This window comes from Astatotilapia calliptera, chromosome 22 (genome assembly GCF_900246225.1).
Source record: "Astatotilapia calliptera chromosome 22, fAstCal1.2, whole genome shotgun sequence".
Lineage (NCBI taxonomy): Eukaryota > Metazoa > Chordata > Actinopteri > Cichliformes > Cichlidae > Astatotilapia > Astatotilapia calliptera.
Window position 1 is genome coordinate 31,425,921 of NC_039322.1, and position 17,883 is coordinate 31,443,803.

The following is a 17,883-nucleotide window of genomic DNA, read 5'->3' on the forward strand; positions in this document are numbered from 1 at the left end:
GCCCTAGCACCATCCATCTAGATTAACTGAGTACTGATTTGCACTGTACAAGCTTAAGACTGAACCAGTGATAAAATAATTTTAATACAATTTTTAACATTATTTTAATACATCACAACATATGCAGATGAAGAACAAGGCAGCTTCTATAAGTCACTCGAAAGCCAAAATGAGCACCTGTGCTATTTTGTTGTATTAGCAAAAAACAATCAGTTGTGAGGCACAATGAAGTGAAACTATCAGCACATTGTTCAGAAAACTGGCAGGTGGTGGAAATTAACATTTATAATGACACTTCCTCAAACTCCACTCTTTCTTCTACCGAAACAGATCAAACTGACACAAATACAGAACTGCTATTTCACTACAGTATGAAAAATGCAATCTTTTAAATGAGCTAACAGCTATATGCGGTTTGGAGAAAAACAAAACCAACATCCGGTCCCCGTGCCGTGGCTGAAGAATATTTGATGAGAAGCAGAGAGGTGACAGCTGTTTAGCGGCGCTTGTCATACATCTCTATTGTGTTCCAGTTATAAGACTCTGCTGAAAAAGGGGAAAATGTCATCTTAAGGATTCAGTTTGTTTTTCAGAAAATGAAACCTCGTTAAGTGAACTGACCTGGCTCCTCTTGGCTCCTCTTCCCCATCAGTCCAACGAAGGAGTTCACTTTATGTCCTTCATAGGAAAGACATTGAGATAAGACAACACTGAATGTCTCATTCATCTAACTACAACAAGAAAACTGTAATGTCTCTTGAGCCATCGACAAAACAATGAATTGTGTCTTTCTGGTTTCTTTCTGTTAGTATTAAAGACTTTCTGTTGAAACATGAACAGTTCAACTGAACGGCCACATGTCCACATGATTGTTTTACAGCAGGTCCTGCATTACAGGGATAAATTAGCTGTCTGCTTACTTACGCTGCACTGAGTGCATCACTGAGTAGGTGACTAATTCAGATGAAACGCAAACCATGACAGAGGAAAGAGAAAATCCCCTCCTCCTCATGGCTCTTTATCTTTCCCCTCTTTGTCTCACACAGGCGTCTCCCCTGGACCACCTTCTTTACTCACTAATTAATGAGTTCAAAGAACATTAGGAAAAAAAATCTTTGGTGGGTGTATGTTAATTAAACCCTGGGAAAGTGTGCATTTCTTGCCCACAGACACAAACACGGTGGGCAAGTGGAATTTGTGCTTTTTCTGCTCCATGCTCTGTTTGTGGAACAAAGGCCTTCCACTTTTGTGGAGCGAGCTGATATCTGTAGAGCTGTCACAGCTGTGTACACCTCTCCACCCACTGTCTCCGTACATTTATAAACTCATTGTATTTTCTTTTGCCTTTAGTCTCAGTCAAAATGCACATTATTAGAGAAAAACACACAAGTCCATCTGACCCTTGCACACTTGCCTTTGCTTGTGTGTCTGATATTAAAGAACCTCGTCCCTTCACACACTGAGGAAAGTTCCTGTTAAAGCTTAAACACTGACTCTCCCATAGTTTTCCTGGCAGTAAAAATGTATCTGGGCTTTTATGGGTTAATGTCCTGAATGCTTTTTAATGCCCTTCCATCCATTTAAAAGGGTTTATTTCATGGATGAGACACGAAGCAGAATCTGTGCGACCTGTATCTACTAAAAGGCTCAGGACGTTACATTTGTAAGGCTTTGCTGTTTACATCACTTGCAATCACTCTGTGGTGGCAAGTGTGGTGTTCTATGCAGGAGTGTTCGGCAGGATGAAAGCTGCTAATGTCAACAAACTGAACAAATTAATCTTAATCAAGACTGATTCTGGGAGTAAAACTTGAAGACTCAGGTAGAGGTGTCTAAGAGGAGAATGCTGAAGAAATCCCTCACCATTATGAGTAATACATCCCACCTGATGTATACGTCTCTGATTGGTCGCCACAGAGCAGTCTCATTTTACCACATGGGAGGATTATTACATTATCACTAGTAATTTATTCTCTATTAAATTAAAAGTGATACTGTAACAGGATTACTTATAATTCACACAAGTGATATGGTGGTAAATTCAAAGTGATTATTTAATTCTTGTTAACTTATCACTGTAATAGATGGTTGTAGCTATTCATCAATTTTATTTGGCAATAATATTCATATTTGCCTATTTCCACTACTGTACATACTGATATTTATATTTGTTTTAAAATCGTAATTTTTTATTTAGCTTTATTTTTACCTGAGCTTTATTTTGTTATGTTAAAATTCATTTTTGCGTTGTGCATGCTGATTTGTGCACAAATGAGCAGCGTACCAGCTTGCGCCAGTCAAAGCTCTGAGGTAACTGGCCACATATCTCGAGCTATTGGCAAAGGGGTTAGGTCTTTTTGTTCCGAGTTTTAATTAAAGAGCAGGAAAATTGCTCTAGCTATAAGGACTTCAGGACTTACTTTTGCGGGTGATCTGTGTGTTTGCTGTGGGAGGATGAAAGTAAAAATGAAAGGTTAGCATAACTGATGCATAGGAGAAGTACTTTTATTAAGAAATAGCTCTTACCCATAGAGCGCCTCCCCATCAGACCGATAAACTGATGTGGCTTTGGCTTTCTTGTCAGTCTCAGCAGGGCTTCTCTGAACGGGTTGTCGGAAATCCAGCCATTCTGAGTGGAGGGAGAGAAGCAATGCTTACACTGAGAGGCAGAGTGGAGTGAGACTGGATCTTATCTTTATAAAAATTTTGCGTCATCAAACTATACCTCAACTGTGTTAATACCATATCTACCTGCTCGTGTCATTATAACAAGAGAATAAAGCGGAATTCTGCCAGAACCTTATCTTAATCAATATTAGCTGAAAGACCCACCCACCGGTCCACCCACATAAAATACACTGAGTAAAGCAGAATGTATTCGGATCTTTTCTTGCCATTTTCTGTTTCCATCTCAGGATTATATTCGTGCAGTACGCATCATTGTGACTGGCAATATGGATCTTTGCGCTACTAATGTCCCGCACAGAGTGACGATGCCCATTATGACAAAGTGCCGACAGTCGCTCCTAAAGTGTGATTAAGCTAATATATAAGCCTTTATATACACCTGTTCAGTCAATTTGTGTATACATGTAATTTTAATATCTTTTAAAATACAAATATGCAACCTACAGTGTGACGCTGGGGTTTAACATACTTCTGTAAAGGGATGTCTTTGTTCTCACAAAAAGCAAGAAAAAAAAACTTAAGTCAAACTAATTTCCTTATGCCTGTTAGGCGGTACATAAATTTATTCTGCTTTCATCCACTGAAGGAGACTAAAAGATGAGCTACTTAAATAGTAGTATTTATGAATTATTAAGGAGAGAGTATAAGTCTGAATAAATACCTGGATTTGATTAGTGCTCGTCCAGTAATCAGTGTCCTCTTTTGGGTCATTTTCTTCGCCGGAAACTTGGGCGGCGGTGATGAGAACCATTAAAACTGCTACAAGCAGAGACTTCATGATCTCGCAGGTTTTCTCTCACTGTACAACAACAAGCACTCTAATGCCCAATGTATCACGATAACAGTTATCAGCAGAAATAAAGCGAGGTGAATGAAACAGGTGTGTGAGCACCAGAAGGAGCTGGAGTGTGCGCTGTTTCTTCCTCAACAAATCAACAGTAGTCCATAGCGCGTAGCCCGTGTCACAGCACTATCTCCAGCGCTGTCTGCGCACTCAGCTTCTGGAGCTGTTTGTTTCGTACGGTCTCCGATCCGTACGCTCCTATATACCAGTGTGAATAGTGTTGCTAAGTAACGCCTTAGCAGTACTATGATTACTTGAGTGAAGTTTCGGTAAGCAGCCTGTTAAGCGCAGTGATCAGAACCTGTTGTGCGTCACCGGACTTCACCGTCACTATTATGAAGAATGGCGGTGACGTCAGAAAGTACTGTTATCCAGCTTTTCCTTGTCACAGAGCCAAAAACTTCAAAGTAGCTCCAACATGTCTGGGCCATTTGATTTAACGTTTTTTCATTGTTTGAATACTTTTGATGGAGGCCAGTGTTGCAGGGATATTTCTACCTAATGCTCAGTTTAAGAACATTTGTATTTAACATTTAATTTATCATTTATTCATGAATTTTTATTGCACCAAAGGAGGAGAGTGCGTGAGTGTAGTGCAAAAAGCATCTGCATTATGCAATAGAACTCCTAGCAAGCATCTCCACAGACAGCATGCAAACGCTAAGCTAGCCAAGAAATGGGAGTAATGTAAAAGCTGAGTGTTTGTCAACCCAAGCCCAGCCGCCAGACCCTGAACTTCAGCACGTAACAAATGGATGAACAGACAGACTGCAGCCTCCGTTTCTACAGTACAATCACCGTGGTGATCGTTTGAAGTCTTTCGGGGCTGGTTTTCATCTTTCCCAGAGAGCAAGATGAGATTGAATTAATGTTGATTTTTCATCTGAATCATCATTATGGCACAAATATACTAAAATCCATATTAAAACAGATGACACATGGCAGTGTAACAGCAATGACAGTGGAATAACATTGATTCAAAGTTGTCGTGTTATAACTGAATGATTATTGATCTGTTTATAGTTGACCAGGCGACAACAAAGGCATTGAAAAGTAATGGATTCATAGTTGACCGGGAAATGAAAACTATTATCAACTGTTCCATTGGACCCCTCTCAAAGTCATTCATCTATGGCTGACTGGGAAATTATATTGAAATTAGGTGAATTTATAGTTGACTGGGAAAATGTATTGAAATGCCATTGACTTACACTTGAAAAGTTGCAAAAAAACCCCAACAAGATGGCAGTGTGTACGGACATATTCAGCAGCACAGCGCACCCAACTACTGTGCACCTTTTGGGGTTTTTGTGTTTTTTATGCCTTTTCACTGCGTCCTCCTGCAATGCACTGAGGACTTTGTATTGTTGCCTCTACTTTTAAGATTAGGCTTAAACTTTCCTTTATGGTAAAGCATATAGCACCAGTCCTGAAGCACATAAGCACAGAGTCCAATTCAGACCTGATCCAGCTCTAGCAGCAGGACCTGGAGACCTTCATTCACTCTGTCCTTTTCTATATTAAGTGCTGTGCAGAGAATGTGACAGTGACTAAAACCATTTGGGTTTTTCCGAAGCGAAAACCTTGGATGATGAGTGAAGTAGAGGCTCTGATCAGTATGTCGGATGTGCCACGCAATGCTCAATTACATTGGTGGGAACTACTGCGTTAGCGCAGTTAGTTCGTTAAGCCATAACGAGATTTGCCGCGTTATGGCGTTAACGTCATTTTAATGAGATTAACGCTGACAGCACTAGTGGGAACACAACGAATATGACTGCACATTTACGCCGACATCATCCTAGTGCAAAGACAAGTGGAAGTAGACAAAAACAACAAGCAGGCATGCTACAAACTTTACGCGAGTCATTTAGACAGCCGTTAGCACAGGATTCTCCTTATGGGGACCTGATATGTTTAATATGCTGCTGAGAATATAGCCCAGAAGAAGCATATAGTATAGCTTTTATTTTGAAAGAGCCATTTCTCTGTAATAAACTCTCTTTTCCAAAGATGAGTGATTCCTCAATCAGATACAGGGCTCGCAAAATCGCTAGCCCGACGTCCTGGGGCTAGCGATTTTTCCAGTCAGGCTACCAAAATCTATCTCTGCCCTGCCCGTCGGTGAGTGCATTTTGAATACAAACCTTGAATGACAGAAATTATTACAACCACTGAACTTCAGCTCTTTGGAAAACACCTGCAACACACAGCATGTATACTTAGATAATCAAGAGTGGCATTACAGCTGAGTGAATGCCACCCCCAGCCCAACAGCCACACTCTGAACACTCACTCTCAACATAAAACAAATGGATGATCAATCAGGCTGTTTCTTCCTGTTCATGTTTCTGAAGTAACGATCACTGTAACAATCACTGTAAGTCTCTTTATGCTAGTTTTCGTCTTTGCTTTGTGCTGTGGGCTTTGTGTAATACCAAGAGAAAGCTCATATGTGTGGCCTCATAAGTACAGGGATAAATTATGAGACAATGCCTTTTAGGTCATTTTATGGCATCACATTAAAGTAATTTAATGAGTAATATAAGGAATTACTTTCTCCTGGGAGTAATTAAGCACTGTGCTGCATTATTTTTGAGAAAAGTGTTCAATGCAATATGTGCAATAATTACTTTTTTGGGTAATGACCCCAACATCCATCACAACAAAGAGTGGAAATACCTCCAACACAGAGTCACTAAATTCTTATCAGTCCTCATCACTAGGTAACTCAAACATAACTCAATTTTAAGACCACTGCCACTTTACTAGGCACACCTGATGAGCCATCACATCATTAGTGAAGCTACAGACTGAATCTGCCAGTAGCAACAATCCCAATGCCATTTCTCTAATTGCATGTTCTACTTTGATTTGTAAAATTTGGTTTACTATGTAAGAAATGCATGTTGGTATACATATGTCAGAAGCAAGATTTTATAAGTTCAGAATGGGTAATAATTTATAATTTACATAAATTACACATTGAGAAGGCAACTGACTGAGTCACATAGGTGTGTATCGCAATTTTTATTTTATGCACCAGTGTTTCACACTTTATTTTTTTAGTTGTTCTTATTTTTGTTGTTCAATATAAGAACCTTGTTCCTTACATTAATATCATAAACTTTTTTTTTCAGGAGTGGATCCATTACCAGATCTCTGCATGTTCAGAATAACAGAATCATACACAAAATGTAATATTGAGGACACGCCACTTGTGACCATAATGATGGCCGGGTGCAGGAGGGAAGTGTTCTGTCTTATGAGCTGGTAGCCTTGACCAGAGATGGCAGTATTTAAGACCAGTGCTAACAACTAGTCCTCGCCAGTTTGTCTTCTAACCCATTTTGGATTTTGGCCAACACATTTTAAGTTCCTGTTTTGCCTACCTTGTGTCTCCTTGTATTTTCTCCATTGCTCCAACCTGGCAAGAACCTAACTTGCGTCGATGCTGGTCACTCCTGTGAATCTCACACCACTGGCTCATGCTCTGTTTCCGTTTCTCTTCGTCTGCTTACCCTCTTGCCACATTCACCTTGGATCACTTTATCTCTCAGGCTGGACTTTCACGTCTCATGTTCCCTGAACTTAAGTATTTACCTTGTGTTTGTAAACAAAGCTTTGCTGAAAATCTATTTGTTGTGCCTCCGCCTGAATCTGCATTGGTCCTCTTTTATGCACTGGCCCTTTCCGCTATGATGGTTTTGTGAGGTGTGTCATGTCAGAGGGCAGAGGTCTTCACTTGCAGAGTGCATCATGAAAGGAATAAAGTAGAAAGCAGACACGAGAAGAGTGCCGAAATAAAGCCCACAATAACCGCTGAGTATAGTAGGCTAAGGAATGTTAACTACTCACTCTGTGGTCTATTCGTTCACCCCACTGCCCTCGCCTCCCTGCATCTCCTGATGCTTACAGATATTTCTTGTCTTGTTGAACTGAAATGCCTCAGTGTACAAAACATTATTGACTGCAAATATGTGCAGATGGAATCTGGTTTGCCTACACTAAAGAAGAGCCATGCGTATTACTGGCAAGTGCAAGGACAACTGCTCATCAGTGGGATGCAGTGGTTGTGTGAGTGTGTGTGTGTGTAGGCACAGGAGAACTACTATGTGCAAAAATTATACACTGATAGACGTGTAAAGACCAATCAGAGAAAAAGCTGATCATTTTTTTTCTGCATATTTATGCCAAGCTACCTGTCTGGCTTATGTAACAAAAAGTGTTTTATTTTATTATAATTTTGATTCATATTTTTTGCATAGTATGCATCTGCATAGTAATATAGTGCATTAGTATAACATTTCCAATGAATTAGAACTATCAATAGAACTCAACTATCAGCACTCAAGTATCAATTGTGCAGTTAGGTTTTGTCAGCTGAGGGGCGGAAACGCTACAATATTGGCCTCAGCTGCAGGCCATGTGGTTTCACTAAACTAATTTTTTAAACCTATGCTGTGTTCTGGTAATTTGACAGCATATATGCAAGCAGTTGTTTATATTGTAGGCATGTGATAAGGCGACGATGTCATCAAAAAGTTTGTTCTATTTTACCTTCAGAATGACTCTCTTCACATGTACTCTCAGTTTGACTATGGCAGGTGTATTCTTAACCTGGTATGCTGGCGTTTGCTCCTGTTTAAATAGAAAAGGTGGGCAGAGCACCTTGCATTTACAACAGCTACTGATTAGAAAGAAATTATCTAGCATCAGTGCCATGTCAACCTCTCAGCAATGCATGATTGCTTGGATAGCTCCTTATCACTAAGCGAACCACCATACAGATCAGAGATGAATGTCACTGTAGCTATGTCAAATAAGGCTTTCACGGTGCAGTGGGATTTGTATGAAAAGTACATTTCACTTGGTATGAGTGAATCAGATTGTGTTTGCCACCTCAGCTCTGTACAGTCTAGGATCACCTGGGTATGTTGAGGTGCATAGTGCGCAGAGTTACTTTCGGCAGAGTCAATTGCTACAGACCTCCAAACTTCATATGACCTTTAGATTAGCTCAAGAACAGTGCATAGAGAGCTTCATGGATCCAAGCCTTACATGACCAAGCACAATGCAAAATGTCAGATTATTTAAAGCACACCACCACTGGGCTCTAGAGCAGTGTAGACATTTGGTGGATGGAGATGTTATGGTGTGGGGCTGTTTTTCAGGAGTTGGACTCCGGCTTCTAGTTCCAGTTGAATTCTGAAGGCCTCAGGGTACCAACACATTTTGGACAATTTCTTCAGAACTGCTTCAGAACTGTCTTGTGAAAATTAGCTGTTGCAGTGATGACGATGTAGCATCTTCTTGGTTTGAAACAAAGTGTTTTGTGAAAGCACTGGAAACTACCTAACATGGGTTCTATCAGACTCTATCAGCCTCCAAAACCAATCTTGTGGTTTCTGTATTCCTTAGCAGCCTTAGCATAATCTCCTTAAACATTAGAAAATGTTCTCTAAATCTAGTTTTGCCAAACTGGTGCAGCAGGTCTCTTGGTTGGTACTTATGCATTTCAATTTAACCAAAAGACTACGCTATAGATGGCTAATGAACTGGTTTAGATCAGCGGTCCCCAACCCCCGGGCCTCGGTCCGGTACCGGTCCATGAGTCGTTTGGTACCGGGCCGCGAGAGTTGAGGCTCAGGTGTGAAATGTCTGGTTTTCAGGGTTTTTATCGGTTTTCAGCGTTATTTTGTTATCGTTTTTATCGTTTACTCAGTTTTCCTTGGTCTTTTCACGTGTGTTATGAATAAATTTTCTTTTTTTCGGTACCGGTACTAGTTTTATTTTGTTGTATTTATCCGCGACACCGTAAAGGCTGGTCCATGAAAATATTGTCGGGCATAAACTGGTCCGTGGCGCAAAAAAGGTTGGAGACCGCTGGTTTAGATTATTGCCCATTAAAGTGATCACAGACCATACTTGGACTCCAGAAAGTCTCACACAATATTGTCTCATATTTTATAGGTTTGCTGAGCACACACAAACACACAGTTCCATAATCAACTACTGTGTGTTGCATTTAGTTCTGCTTCCTTTGTATTATTTCCTTTGTTCTTTTTCAGGTCATTTATTAACCTCCTCTTGTGTGCTCCCTTTTCTAAAGAAGTTTGGATTTTGTTGGGTTTTTTCCCCCTCTGTGGATACTCTGCATGCATCTTAATTAAAGGTTAGTTTTCAGTTTGACTGCTGGTTTCTAAGTAGTCACACCGAGGTCTGACTACTGCCACACCTGTTCTCAATAAAGAATTAAAAAAATCACTTTAAAAGGACATGCCTGACAAAGCAAGGTCGACCAAAAGATCCTCAAAAGACAGACATCATGCAGCGAACCAAGGAAATTCAGGAACAAATGAGAAACAAAGTAATTGGGAGCTCTCAGTCTGGAATGTATCATAAAGCCATCTCTAAAGCTATGGGGACTAGTAAAGCGCTATACAAATACAGGCCATTTACCATTTACCATTAGAAATATATTAAGGCAAAGCTGGCCTGCATGTCAGAGTTCCAAGACAAAAACCAGTTCTGAGCAAAAGGAACATAAAGGCTCATCTCAGTTTTGCCAGAAAATATTTTGAAGATACCTAAGACCTTTGGGAAAATACTTTGTGGACTGATGAGACAAAAGGTGAAGTTTTTGGAAGGTGTGTTCCATTACATCTGGTGTAAAAGCAACAGAGCATTTCAGACCATCAGTCTGATGGTCTGGAGCTGTGTTGCTGCCTCAGAACCTGGAAGACTTGGTGTGGTAAATGGAGCCATGAATTCTGCTGCCTACCAAAACATCTTGAAGGAGACTGTCTAGCCATCTTTTCCTGACCAGAAGCTGAAGCACACTTGGGTTCTGCAGCAGGACAATGATCCAAAACAGACTTTGGAGGACCTAGTCAAAGTCCTGACCTGAATCTGATTGAGCATGACCATAAAAAGGCGGTTCATGCTCAAAAACCCTCCAATGTGGCTGAACTAATTGAATAACAAACCCCTTCATTTAGAAGCTGTGTTTTGTGCTTACTTGTTTTAGTTTTGTTTAGTTTTTAAATTTGTTTAAAAACTGTGACAAACATAAAAACATTTTCACACCACTGTATTAATGTGAGCAGGCAGCTGCCGGTATTCTTCCCTAAAATTATCCAAACCTGTTCTCATCTGCATGCTAGTGGCAGACCAGCCAGTTTTGATTGGTACTGAACAGTGAACACAAGTCACACCAAAGGACTGGCATTGTTTGTTCTGTTCTGTCCTGAATTGATGCCTTTCTACAGTCCTATCCTGATTTCCTCATGTCTCTTGTAAAGCCCAACTAATTATGGTACTTTTCTGCAATTTTAGGTCCAATTAATTGTATTATAACAGTGTTTGGCCATATTAGTAGGTCATTTCAATATTTTTCACATGTAACTATATTTAATGTCACAGTGTGTAGTAGGACTCAGGTGCAGAGCGGTGTTCAATGCAAGGAACAACGTTTATAAAGTCACCAGGTGCAGATATATACAGTGGGGAAATAGCGGGGCTCCAAAGTCCAAAGGGAAAGTCTGGGAAGGGACTCCTCCTCACTCCTCTCTTCACACACTTTCACACGTCGGGTCGGTCATGGGTCCAGGGAAAGTGTCTCGCACAATCATCCAGCGATGAGACTGTCTGCGTCCCAGCCTTAAGTGTCCAACCCGTAATTGGAGCCTGATGAGACACAGGTGTGTGCGCGCCGAGGGCAGGAGCCTGCAGTGGCAGGGAGGCAAGAGGAGAACGTACACAAAAACACATGTGGCCTTGTGGGGCTGGCCGGGCAGCCAACGCGAGCCTCCGGCGACCCACCAGACTTACCTGGATGCCTGCGATGAAAGCATGAGAGCATGCCTTTGTCCAGGATAGCTGCCCGAGGCACCCAGGAGCGTTCCTCTAGCCCGTAGCCCTCCCAATCTACCAGGTACTGGAATCCCCTACCCCGGCGTCAGGAGTCCATGATGCGTGAGATGTTGTACACCAGCTGGCCATCCACGAGCCAGGGGGGCCTGGATGGAGGGCACAACGGGCTGGAGAGCACCAGCTTGATCTGCAACACATGAAACACATTGTGAATGCGCATGTTGCGAGGAAGCTTGAGGTGTACAGACACAGGGGTGATGATGGCGTCAATGGCAAAGGGACCAATAAACTGAAGTGACAACTTCTTTGATTCAGTCCATAATGGCACAAAGCGAGTGGACAGCCATATCTGTTGGCCCACAGCATACTCTGGAGCAGGCGTTCGACGGCGAGCCGCACGCATCTTATTCTGTTCTTTGGTGCGGAGCAGAGTCGCCCGCCAAGCCCGCCGGCACCTGCGGAGATGAGCCTGCACAGAGGGGACGGTGTGCTCACCTTCAATGGTGGGAAGCAGAGGCGGTTGGTACCCCAAGGATGCTTCAAAAGGTGACTTGCCTGTGGCGGTGGAGGTGTGGCTGTTGTGTGCGTACTCTATCCAAGGCAGCTGTTCACTTCAGAGGGACTGGTTGTGGGAGTAGACACAATAGAGGGCAGCCTCAAGCTCCTGGTTTGCTCGCTCAGTCTGTCCATTGCTCTGTGGATAAAACCCGGAAGAGAGACTGACCTTGGCCCCCAAGGCAGAGCAGAATTCTCTCCAAACTCTGGAGGTGAACTATGGGCCTCTGTCCGAAACTACATCCTTGGGGATCCCGTGGAGACTGGAGATGTGAGTGGTGAGGAGTCGAGCCATCTCCAAGGCCGTAGGCAGTTTCAGGAGGGCGACGAAGTGAGCTGCTTTGGAGAAACAATTGACAATGGTGAGTATAGTGGTGTGACCTGCAGAGGGTGGCAAACCGGTGATGAAGCCAAGGAGATGTGTAACCACGGCCGAATTGGTGTGGGGAGGGGCTGGAGAAGTCCTGGTGGAGGATCTGAGGACAGACAGCGGAAGGCACAAAAAGGCATCCTGGAGGGCTGGTTCCTGGATCCGGCTCCAATTCCTGTGCCTCGTGGATAAGAGATTCTAAGAGACAGCCCCAATCACACAGGCAGCCGGGAGGATGGTCCCGGGGTCCGATTCCCACTCCGAGGTGGAGAACTGCCGTGAAAGGGCGTCTGGCTTCACGTTTTCGGGAGTGTAAGTGATGGTGAAGTTAAAGTGAGTAAAGAATAAAGCCAACCTGGCCTGCTGGGAATTGAGACGCTTGGCCGAACGGAGGTACTCCAGGTTCTTGTGGTCTGTCCACATGATGAATGGCTGTGCTGCCTCCTCCAACCAGTGTCTCCACTCCTCCAGGGAGAGTTTGATAGCCACGAGCTCATGGTCACCGATGTCATAATTGCGCTCTGCAGGAGAGAGACGTCGAGAAAAGACAGCACATGGATGGAGCTTACCCTCCTCCTGCTGGGACAGGACCGCTCCAACCCCGGAGTCCGATGCGTCCACCTCCACAATAAACTGCCAAATGAGATCCACTGATGGAGAATGGGTGCTGTGGAGAACTTGTTTTTGAGCAGAGTGAAAGCACGCTGTGCGGCAGAATCCCACTGAAACGGAACTTTGGGAGAGGTAAGTTTGGTAAGCAGAAGAGCAATCCTACTGAAGTCACGGATGAATCGTCTGTAGAAATTTGCGAAGCCCAGGAAGCGTTGCAACTGCCGACAGTTGGGAGGAACCGGCCATTCCACCACCGCTTGCACCTTCTCCAGGTCGGTCCGTAGGTTCCCCCGCTCGATAATGTAGCCCAAAAACGCCACCGAGGTCACATGGAACTCGCACTTCTCCCCCTTCACAAAGAGCTGGTTCTCCAGAAGACGTTGAAGGACCTGCCGCATACAGCTGATGCTCAGCAAGCGTTTTCGAAAAAATGAGAATGTCATCCAGATAGACAAACACACAATGGTTAACAAAGTCACGGAGCACATCATTAACCATGGGCATCACAAGATATTCAAAGTGGCCCAAGGGAGTGTTAAACGCAGTCTTCCACTCATCTCCCTCCCTAATCCGGAGGCAATGCATGTGACAGTTAACACTCTACCCCATCACTTTTCCTTTCTCCCAGTCAATATGCGGGTTATGGAGCACGAGCCAGGGATGACCCAACACGAGCGGCATGAGTGGTGCTTTGAACGTGAAAAAACAAATCCTCTCAGTGTGGTTGCCGGATAGGGAGAGGGAGAGAGGCTCAGACACATGAGTTATGTCGGGCGGGCGTTGACCAGATAGCGCGTGAACACTGAGCGGCTGGGCAGTGTCTCTAAAGAAATTTAGGGGAGGGGAGGTGTAGATGAAATTTTGCTCTGCACTGGAATCAATAAGCACAGACAGAGGCAGAGACACAGACGGTCCTGAAGCAGCTGCATGATATAAGCAATTTTAGTCCCATCATTAGAAAACGCTTGAGGTTGCTGTCGAAACTGAATTGAGTGAGAAATCCGGCACATTTACCAACTTCTCCAGTAAAGGGTCTAGGAGTGGGAAGGAATCTGTCAAAATGAACTGGTGTGGGTGTGGAGGCTGACACACTTACAGTGGGAGCTGGTTTGGCTGGTGGAGACATGGTGGCAGGTGGAGATGCCGGCAGAGGTGTTAACTGGGCCACGGCTTGTCTAAGGCTTGTAAGCTCACCTCTGATGTGAGCAAACATTTGCTCATGGCGCTCCAAGATTGCTATCAAGGTGGCGAGAGTAGGAGTGGAAGTCGCTGGGTCTGCTGAGTCCATTTCGTGGCTGGATGATTCTGTCATGGTGTGTAGTAGGACTCGGGTGCAGAGCGGAGTTCAATACAAGGAACAACATTTATTTACAAAGTCACCAGGCGCAGATATATACAGTGGGGGAATAGCCCAAAGGGAAAGTCTGGGAAGGGAATCACATTCACTCTCACTCCTCTCTTCACACACGTTCACACGGGGAAAGTGTCTCGCACAATCATCCAGCGATTAGACTGTCTACGTTCTTGCAACAAAGATTATAAATCTTTGTTGCAAGAGAGAGATTAAGAATCTTTTTTGAAAGCGTGTGCATGATCATGACAGGCAGCAATAAACTAGAATATTTTCTGATGACAAAGAATAAGTCAAATTCCCAGAGAAAATCTGTGCAAGCACCAGTAACAAACTACTAACAGACAGAGGCGTGCGGGGTTCAAACCCAAGACATTTCTGTTGTGTGGCAGCTGTGACAACTACAGAGCAACAGTCTTCATGACACCTATTAGAGTCCTTGACTCAGTAGGTCATAACAAAACACACAGTTTTGTTGTGTGCTGTGAATACAAACAGTGGCTTTACTTCAGTAAAATAATTTCTGCAATGCACTTCTTTTCCTTTGTGGCTAAATTGCTTTCAGTGCTGAGTTTGCTTGCATGAACATTGCTGTGACCTTCTGATGGAGATGGTCCCCTGGGCTTCATCTAGATAATGGATGCTCACTTGTGGGCGGGGGAAGATGTGAAAGGAATATTGATAATCCACTGTCTGGGATAAAGAGGAAATGAGCTTCAGCTCAGACACAGAATTTGCTGTATGGACAGTAAATATCAAGTAAATGGTAATATTTTGACTTAATGTGATTTCAATAGGTAAAATTTTTTATGCCAAACTGAAAATATTTGTACAAATGTATATTGTTTTGCAGATTAGCACAACAGAATATAATCCTGCCATTAGAAACAATTAGAAAACCATCAATGAGTGATTGTTTAATAGCATTTTTAATTTGGGAGTGTTGTGCTGAGTTAAACTGACCATTCAAAGTGTTTATATCACCCATTTTTGTCTCTGCTCTCACAGATGTTGATTGTCCTGTTATTACAAATATTAAGGCTTTGCAGGATACTACTCTGGATACTTTGGCTCCTCCTAAACAGAAAGCCTCAAATCTGAAGTGCTCGACTCCCTGGCATAACTTTAAAATGGACATCTTATAGCAGATAAGCTGTAAGCTGGAGAGGAAATGGCATCTTAACCAATTTAGATGATCTTCATTTAGCTTAGAAAAAGCACTCGATAGAGCTAGGACATCTTACGATCCCTTTTCAGCACTGTAGCCATAACCAGCTATGACTTCATTAATCTATCGACAAATAAAATTTTAACCAGAGAAAAAAATAATCCATATTGTATGTGACTGCTTTCAGTACTGCTGACATTTATTTATGCTTTTCCTCTCTGATTGCTCTATTCTGGGTTGCTTCCTCCAAACCATCAGCACATCTATTCATCAGCGACTCCATTCCTACAAAACTGCTCAGAGAAGCCATACCATTGATTAATGCTTCAATCAATGATTAATCTAACCCTATTAGTACTTCAAGGTGGCAGTAATTAAGCCAATACTTTGAAAGCCATCACTTGACCCAGCTGTCTTAGACAATTAGAGACCAATCTCCAACCTTCCTTTTATTAAAAAAAAAAAAAGAGCAGCTGTAAAGCAGCTAGCAGATCATCTGCAGAGGAATGGCTTATTTGAGGAGTTTTAGTCAGGTGTCAGAGCTCATCACAGTATAGAAGCAGCTTTAGTGAAGGTTACAAATGATCTTTCTATGGCATTTGAAAGTGGACTCTGTGCTTGTCCTGTTAGATCTCAGTTCAGCATTTAATAAAGTTGACCACAATATTTTATTGTAGTGTTTATAGCATGTGGTAGGTATTAAAGGTACTGCGCTGCAGTGGTTTGAATCATATCTAACACTCTCAATTCCATTTTATTTACAAGGCACCAAATCACAATCGCCTCAAAACTCTTTATATTGTAAGGTAGACCCTACAATAATACATACAAAGAAAAACCCAACCCAGTGGGAAGGAAAACCTTTTAACAGGAAGAAACCTCTAGCTGAACCAGGCTCAAGGAGGGATGGCCATATGTTGCAAATGGTTGGGGAGAGAGAAGGAAGACAGGATAAAGACATGCTGTGGAAGAGAATGCTGAGCTGAGGTCTAGCAGGACAAGCACAGCGTCCACCATCAGAGGCCATAAAAAGATTTTTTGTAACCAATGTTCCCTCTAAGCTGCGCGCGTGCGCAATTGAGCACTGCTGGCACGAAAATCTGCGTTGCGCACAGAAAAAAAATCTAACCTGAATTGAAATTAAAATTAATACTTTAACATTTCTGTTTTGCAGTGTCAGTCAGTGAGTGACTGGCTGCTCCCGTATGGGATCAGAACGATGCCACCTTATCCCATAGTCCAGCCAATAATGCAATTCACATTCGTATATACGCAGCTAATCAACGTGGTTGACAGGCTATGACAGCGTCCTTATGTGCCGACACCGGTGGCTGTAGCTCAGGTGGCAGAGCAGGTCAGCCACTAATCAGAAGGTCGGTGGTTGGATCCCAGGCTGCCTCCTGGCTGCATACCAAATATCCTTGGGCAAGATACTAACCCCCCGTTTGCCTACTGGTGGTGGTCAGAGGGCCCGGTGGTGCCAGTGTCCGGCAGCCTCGCCTCTGTCAGTGCGCCCCAGGGCAGCTGTGGCTACAATGTAGCTGCCATCACCAGTGTGTGAATGTGTGTGTGGATGGGTGGATGACTGAATGTAGTGTGAAGCACTTTGGGGTCCTTAGGGACTAGAAAAGCAGGCCATTTACCATTTTAGCTGCTGTGGAGTGAAGCCACGTTAATGACAACGTGTACGACCATTGGAGATGTGAGCAGGACAGATGGAACAACTGACAGAAAAAGTGTGGACTTTATACCAGTTTTTAAATTGTGTTGATCGGCCACGTAAAACCAGAGTTATGATAAAAATATCTGCAATGTTTGGTTTTCTTCCTGAATACTGTCGTTGTTTATATTTACTGCAGGAAGAAACAGTAAAAACGGCGTTTTATAAGGAAAACGCTTCAAAGCTCCGCCTGTGAGCAAAAACAAAACCAAATATACCCCCACCCTTTCCTATTGGTCGAAAAATGTATCATGTCGACCAATCAAAAAATGATATGGCAACATGGCATTTAGTTGTTTAGGACGGGGGGAAGGTTTAGGTGACGGCGGTGTTTTGAGATGTGAGAGATTTTCAACATTTAGTGCAAATCTTGTGTAGTTAGTGTGTAGTTAGTGTGTAGTTAGTGTGTAGTTAGTGTGTAATGTAGTCAATAGTTTTGTTGTGTGTGTCAGAACAATGAGGCGACTGCTGAATGGTACAGGTGTTACAGCAGTGATACATCTCCTGTTGTCAGGCCTGCAGGTATCAGGCTGTTGTTCTCCTTCATCTCATAGTGGACAGAAATAATTTTTTGGAGTGGCACAAATAATTTGTGTGGCATCAGATTTGATGCAGAACAGCTGATTGTTCTGTAAATAGTTTGAAATGTTTATTTAAAAAAACGCCTTGGCTGCATTTTTAGGTAAACAGCTGAAAAAAA

The 17,883-nt window shown here is 42.9% G+C and overlaps 1 protein-coding gene across 5 annotated transcripts; it reads right to left on the bottom strand.

Moving 5' to 3' along the window:
* Positions 1-64: 64 nt before the first annotated feature.
* On the bottom strand, positions 65-3,847 carry tac1 (tachykinin precursor 1). Of its 5 annotated transcripts, XM_026156290.1 has the most exons (6): positions 3,581-3,847; positions 3,350-3,487; positions 2,527-2,629; positions 2,421-2,444; positions 622-678; positions 65-546 (listed from the first exon to the last, which is right to left on the bottom strand). In XM_026156290.1, exons 2-6 carry the CDS (start codon positions 3,464-3,466, stop codon positions 497-499), a joined length of 351 nt encoding a protein of 116 aa, XP_026012075.1. In that variant the 5' UTR covers positions 3,467-3,487; positions 3,581-3,847; the 3' UTR covers positions 65-496. The 5 variants fall into 5 exon arrangements, with proteins under 5 accessions (XP_026012075.1, XP_026012076.1, XP_026012074.1 ...); XM_026156291.1 differs by having other exon boundaries at positions 65-543; positions 3,350-3,847; XM_026156289.1 differs by having other exon boundaries at positions 3,350-3,847.
* Positions 3,848-17,883: the final 14,036 nt, after the last annotated feature.

Coding starts and splice junctions, on each gene's coding strand:
- tac1 (XM_026156290.1), bottom strand. CDS start 3,466: ATGAAGTCTCTGCTTGTAGCAGTTTTAATGGTTCTCATCACCGCCGCC. Junction 679..2,420: donor CACACAGATCACCCGCAAAA/GTAAGTCCTGAA, acceptor TTTCCTATGAAG/GACATAAAGTGAACTCCTTC. Junction 547..621: donor GAGGAGCCAAGAGGAGCCAG/GTCAGTTCACTT, acceptor CCCCTTTTTCAG/CAGAGTCTTATAACTGGAAC.